Raw genomic sequence first — 6,540 nt, forward strand, 5'->3', positions numbered from 1 at the left:
GCAGCCAGGGTCCCTCAACCTGGTCGCCATCGCCCCACTTAAACATGGAGACCGCAGAAACTAGGAGGGAGGCGCCCCTTATAATCATGGCCGCCGCCCCACTTAAACATGGCGGCTGGAGAAACCGCAAGGGAGGAGCCCTTCACAAACATGGCCGTCTCCCCGCCCATACGTAAAACGCCGACTCTGTTGGGTCACATACCTGGGGACGCCGAGCTGTGATTGGCCAGTCTTCTGGTGGCGTCACACGCCGCGGCGCGAGCCAAGGGCCGCCGGATCTCTTCTCCGGTGGAAAGGATTAGGCTGGGCGCGGAGCCTTGGCTGCGGGGCTGGGAGCGGCAGCGCGCCGCTCACACTCATGAGGAGCCGGAAGGTGAGGGGGGCGGAGGCCGCGTGGGAGCTGAGGCTGAGCCATAGGACGCCTCGGAAGGAGGGGGGAGGGGTCTCCGCCTGTGTCTCGACCCCCGGAAGGGGTCTCCCAGGCCACGCCCCCCGGGAGGGGGGTTCTCTTAGGCCACGCCCTTAGCCCCCTCCCCCCCCCCCCCCCACACACAGAAGCACACACCAGACACACAGGCGCACGTACCCTACACCCCCTCCGGCTGGAGGGCTCTGAGAAGGATGTTCCCAGACCAAGTTCTGGAATGGGGGGTTCCCTCTCCAGAGCTAGTCTGAACCCCCGATACTCTGACGCTGCCCGGCCCGGAGTCTGTCAGCCCAAGTTGGGGCACACGACGAGGGGTCCACCCCGGAGGGTGGAGAGAATTGAGGGGCGGTAGCTCCTGGTACAGCCGTCGGCCGGTCTAGGGCCCGGGACTGGATACGCCCTGCCTGTGGAGGTGGGCCTCTTGGGGATGGGAGCCGCACCTGGGCTCTCCTGGTCTGTTCTCCTTTTTATTGTTTGTACCTTTGACTCCAAAGTGGGTCTCCTGAAGACCCCAGGTGGATGGCACTTTCCCAGTCTGACTTCCTGACTTGTGATGGATTGTTTAGCTCCGCCACTTGGGGATTCCCAAGAATTCTCCTACAATGCAGGAGGCGCCGGTTCCATCCCTAAGTGGGTAAGATTCCCCTGGAGGAGGAAATGGCAACACAGTCCAGTATTATTGCCTGGAGAATCCCATGGACAGAGGAGCCTGGAAAGAGTCGGACACGACTGAGTGAGCTCTTGCTGTTTGCATCTTCCATAGTCCTTGAGTTGCAGCATTTGTAGGGTTGCATCTGACTATAGATCTCTTTGCAGTTATCCTACTTGAAATTCAGTTATTTGAGATTGCTGGGTTTGTACATTGTTCTTCAATAAATTTGGGAAGTTTTCAGCCCTTATTTTTTCCAATATTTTTTGTACTCCTTTCTTCCTGGTACTCCCATTACATGTATGATGGTTCATTTAGTGGTCTCTGAGGCTCTCTTCATTCTATTTCATCCTTATTTCTTTTTGTTTTTCGGTTTGTGTAATCTAGCAATCTGTCTTCAAGTTCTCTTATTCTTCTGGTCCATATTTATTCTTGAGCACTGCCCACTCAAAACCCACCAGTGAATTTTTAATTTCAGCTATTGTAATTTTCAACTCCTGAGTTCCCATTTGTTTTTTTTATAATGTCTGTTTTTATTTATTGATAATCTCTTATTTGGTATGATGTCATTAAATCTTTAATTATGGTTTCTCTTAGTTCTTGAACATGTTTAAAATGGCTAGTTTGAAGTTCTTCTCTGATAAATCCCGCATCTGATCACTGTCACAGGCAGTTTCTTTTACTTGCAATTATTCTAGTCTTTGGGTCTGCATTCCTGTTTCTTTGCATGCTTCCTAATTTTCTGTTGAAAACTGGACATTTTAGACACTATAGCAACTCTGGGTACTGTGTCCGCCACCCCTGCCCTGAGTGGTAACAAGCCCTCTGAGGAGCGGTTGCACCCTAGTATTTTAAGGACTATGTAGAAAGCACCTAGACGCACCTTGCTGCTACTGGAGGGCCTACACAGCACACGCCCCAGAACCCAGCAGGGTCTTGGCTCATCCCCCTGACAAGCCACCAGGGCTTTCATGTGGTAACTCTGGTGGCAGAGCAGGGAGAGGGGCTCCAATGAGTGTGTGACCCAAGCAGGGTCCTCTCCCGAGTTTGAAGTGGGAGTGCTGCTCCTTTTAAGGCTGTTCAGCACGAGCAGAACCTGAGCATCGACACTTGGGTGGCAGCTGTCACGAGGGCCAGTCCATTTCCCTCACGCCCCACCTTGAGAAAGCCAATGTGACCCGGGATCAATACATTTGGAGTTGGACTCTTAACTGTGAGACCTATTGGTGTCATGTCTGGGGCTCCAAAGAGCTCCAGTGCCACTGTCCTTTATGTCTCAGTGCAGAAAAGAATTCAGCAAGAGCAAAGTGATGGATAAGAAGTGATTATTAGAATGGATGCTTGTGCGGTTTACGAGTGGGTGGAAGAGGGGGTGTTGTACCCCGAGAACTTAGGCTTTAGTTTCATAATCAAAGGAAAAGTGGACAGGGAGAGAAGAACTTTGTCTTTCTTGAGTAGACATCATGCTTCCATCATCAGCTCCTCCTCCAGGCTGAGCAGGGGAGTTTTCTTGTCCCTATATGGTCAAGCAAGGTCCACAAATTATTGTTTTGTGTATGCAGAGAGCACATCCTAGGGATCGTTACTTTACTGAGCTCACTGGGCAGGACATGGGGCTCACGTCACCACTGTTTTATTGTCTGGGGGCATGTCTTATACTTCTGTCTCATGGTTTTGTTGCTAAGCAAGCCTGCTTTCTCAAGTAATTGCTAACTTAACGGGCGTCTTTTCCATATTTTTTCCATTTACAATCTCCTAGTGGGATTCTCCAGGCAAGGATACTGGAGTGAGTTGCCATGCCTTCCTCCAGGGGATCTTCCCAACCCAGGGATCCAACCTGTATCTCTTATGTCTAAGGCTCTGTGGGTGGGGGTGGGGGTGGGGCGGGGCAGGGATGGGTGAGAAGCTGCTGTTAAAGGTTTTTCAAGGAGCTTGTGTGATTTCTGATCTCTCTTCTCCACTTTGGCACGTATTGCCCCCCATCCAGCCGGTCGGTGTCTCCAGGTCTCGATTACGGTGACTGGGGGCTGTCTAGCTTGCCCTCCACGACTCCCTCCTCCCTGTCACCCACCTCTTTCACTTACAAGTTCTCACCTGAGCTTTCGTGTGTTGTGTGCTAAGTGTCTAAGTGTCCCCATTCTGGAACAGAGAAAGCAGTTAGTGAGGAAGCGGGTGAGACTCGCATAAAGCCCGGTCTCATCTTCATTTTGACAGACGTGCGGGTTGTTGGCTCCAGGGAAGCTGAGGGATGCCCTGGGTGGGAACTCCCTTGTCATCTTCGCTGCTTTTCTGAAAACCTAAAATTACTCTTAAGTAAAATGATTGTAAAGTAATTAACCTCCAATTAAAATAAATAAATTTAAATTAAAAAAAGGAATAACAGTGGTAATACTGATTAAAAAAAAAGAAATGATTGTAAGCTTTATTGTTTCAATTAATCCTTTCCTTATTACTAGAAGACTTAATTTGCCTTCTTAGCGAGGTGGTGGTGGGGTGGTTTGTCAGCATCGAGGTCTGTCCACCAGCAGCTGGAGCACCTTCAAACCAATGGGATTGGGACCCCTCCCCTGAGATTTCAAGGAGGGGGCATGGAGGGTTGTCTTTTGCTTTTTTTGCTTTTTACCAAGAACTCGGGACACCCTGTAAAAGTTCGAGAACTTTCTGAGCAGGGACACAGGCTGCTGTCTTTGCACAGTCAGTAAAAACATGGGGGCGGGAGGGGCCATCTCCGAGTCTCTGACTGGCCTCTGGTCTGGCTCAGCTGGCAGGTGGAGTGCGGTCCTCAGCGCGCCTCCGAGCCCGGAGCTGCTCAGCTGCATCAGCCTCAGCCCAGGATACCCACGTCACCACGTCTGCCCAGACAGCATGTCAGGTGAGCCTCACCCCTCAGATACAGGACTGGATGGAGTGTCCACCTTTCTACGAGACATGTTGCATTAGAAAGCCTGGGGCGAGGCCAACAGACCAGCATGAAGGTCACGGTGCTGGGACCGTGGGAGGATCCACCTCAGGGCTTGTGCTGCCCTCTGAGGGCAGTGGGCTCAGCAGCCTCTGCCAGGCAGCCTGAGCGACGTGGGCACGGGCTGTGCTGCTCCCGACTGTGGGCAGTTGAGGAGGGAGGGGGCCTGTGTCTGCCGTCCAGGGTCTTGCAGGCCTGGCAGCCAGGCAGCCCCAGCTCCTGGAGCTGCTCCCTGAGCCACAGCCTGGGGTCTGGCTGGACTGGGTCTCACAGCCGCACCGGCCCATATCTCCCAGGGCACTGCTCCTTAAAGCTGCGCTGAGTCAAGTCCCGTTCCTGCGCCGGGCACACAGAGCTCTGTCTCCTGGGAGCCCACGTCCCAGCAGAGACAAACGGAAACTGGTTCTTGGGTTGTCGTTTCACTTGTCACAACACCCTTCAGGGGACAGCACTGGGCGTGTCTGGACTCTCTCCCAGCCATCCATCTGGACGGTGCCCCTTCACTGGAAACCGTGAAAGGACCCTGTCCTCGAGCTGTGGTTCCAGCAGGGACGCTGTCAGCCAGGAGCAGGACAGCCAGCCTCCAGGGTTGAGGCGTGTTAATTATATGCCATCTGCTTCGTACCCCAAAACATGTCTGGTGTCCCCTTGCATGTTTTTTCCTGACAGACTCCCTCATCACACAAAGCCACCGACAGGCGGACGTCCAAGAAGTTCAAGTATGACAAAGGTCATCTTGTGAAGTCAGAACTCCAGAAACACCGGAGTGACAGCGCTGCCACGCCCTCCGAGACCCCATGTACACACGAACCTTTGGCGTCGGCCGAGGATGGGGCCTCACTTCTGGGAAAGGAAGCTGGCGGCTCCACTCCCCAGGGGACAGCTGGTCCCCTCCCAGGGCGCTGTGGAACCGAGAGCGATGCCAGCCCGGCAGAGACTGAGGACGAGCCACTCCCACCGAGACATGGGGCCCCTGTGGGAGGAGAGTCCAACGGTGGCTGCCCCGCTAGGGACGGGGCAGCACTGGACCTGGAGCAGGGCCCCGCGGCCCCACTGCTCATGGACGGCAGCGCCCTTCTGGACGACGACAGCAACCAGCCAATGCCTGTGAGCCGCTTCTTTGGAAATGTGGAGCTCATGCAGGTAAGGCCAGTGCTTCTCCCTTCCTCAGGACGGGCATCCCCAGCAGACCGCATGCTCGGTCCTGACCTCGGTCCTCACGTGTGCACACTGCTCGGTGTGGATCACACACAGTAAGAACTGTCACTGGGGAGGAGAGAGCAAAACAGGTGCCAATTTGGGGCCCCACCCCCCTAAGTCCGAGAACTGATGCCCTGGTGAGCGCAGGTGTGGGCAGGCCTGGCCCTGTGTGCGTCTGGGCCCTCCTGTGCCATGGGAAGTCGTGGCCGTGGCCTGTGGTTCTCTGGGCAGCTGCCCACACTTGGCGGGCTGGCTCCTGCCTTTAACCCGGTGCCTCTCCTTCCTTCCATCATGCAGAGGGGAGTTGAGCCCACACTGGGGGCTGGAGCCAGGGGGCTTATGCCAGGTGTTTTCTTCCCTCCAAGGACCTCCCGCCAGTGTCTTCATCCTGCCCTTCCATGAGCAGACGCGAATTTAGGAAAATGCATTTCAGAGCCAAAGACGACGACGAGGATGACGCCGATGGTGCGGAAACGTAGAGGGTGAGAGGCACACGCTGATTCTCTGCACGTCTAGTACCATTGACAGTGATAATTTTTCAGATTACGGGGTTTATTCAAAACACGTCTCCAAGAGGACGTGCTTATAATCAGCACTCAGCACTGACCCACACAGGTGGGCAGTCCCTACGGGAGGCTGGTGCACGGGGGCTGAACGTCCTCAGGTATAAAGCTGCTGTTTCCACGGTGATGTGTTTTCTCTCATCTGTACACGTGGTAGTGGGTTGAGCCAACTTCTCTCATAAATGAGAGACATCTCTGTCAAGAAAACTCTTCACTCAAGCTCTCTACTTTTGATAACATGCAGGTTTATTTTCCATAATCAAAATTTGATCATTCTTATGACTGATTCAATGCTGGTTCTTAAAGAACTCTCCTTATTTCCATACACAAAGTTTATGTTTACCTTGGACATTTAGCAAAATCCATATGGAAAAGAAATAAAATATATTTTGAAAATGTTTTTAAGGAAGTTTTCTGTCCCTTGAGCTGTATTCCTTCAGTGAGAAAGCTCATTCTGTCCTGTCTTCTCTGCTCAAGGCTGGCTTGGCCCTCGGGTCCATTCAGCAGCTGGAGGCCGGGGGTGGGTTGAGGGGGCGCCCTGGGTACAGCCCCCCAAGCTGAGAGCACAGGGCTGTGGACTGGAGAGGACACAGCCCCTCTGGTGAGGCCGTGGGGTCTCTGAGGTGGCAGGTGTTGGGTGCGTCCCTCGCCCGTGTAGTGGGGGGTCGCTGTCTGGCGAGGCCATGCTCTTTGTGGTGCGGGGTTGCCAGGCACCACTGCCCAGCTGAGGTAAACCGCCAGG

The 6,540-nt window shown here is 53.8% G+C and overlaps 1 protein-coding gene across 1 annotated transcript; it reads left to right on the top strand.

Annotated features, from left to right (window-relative positions):
• Positions 1–223: 223 nt before the first annotated feature.
• Positions 224–6,207, top strand: C5H1orf174 (chromosome 5 C1orf174 homolog). The gene is made up of 4 exons (XM_055583611.1): positions 224–373; positions 3,838–3,948; positions 4,705–5,178; positions 5,601–6,207. The coding sequence occupies exons 1-4, from the start codon at positions 359–361 to the stop codon at positions 5,712–5,714; spliced, it is 714 nt and encodes a 237-aa protein (XP_055439586.1). The 5' UTR covers positions 224–358; the 3' UTR covers positions 5,715–6,207.
• Positions 6,208–6,540: the final 333 nt, after the last annotated feature.

Source organism: Bubalus kerabau, chromosome 5, assembly GCF_029407905.1.
Source record: "Bubalus kerabau isolate K-KA32 ecotype Philippines breed swamp buffalo chromosome 5, PCC_UOA_SB_1v2, whole genome shotgun sequence".
NCBI lineage: Eukaryota > Metazoa > Chordata > Mammalia > Artiodactyla > Bovidae > Bubalus > Bubalus kerabau.

Excerpts from the sequence above, each read along its gene's own strand:
- C5H1orf174 (XM_055583611.1), top strand. Across the intron at positions 3,949-4,704 it reads CTGCCCAGACAGCATGTCAG|ACTCCCTCATCACACAAAGC; the intron begins GTGAGCCTCACC and ends TTTTCCTGACAG. Across the intron at positions 5,179-5,600 it reads GAAATGTGGAGCTCATGCAG|GACCTCCCGCCAGTGTCTTC; the intron begins GTAAGGCCAGTG and ends CTTCCCTCCAAG.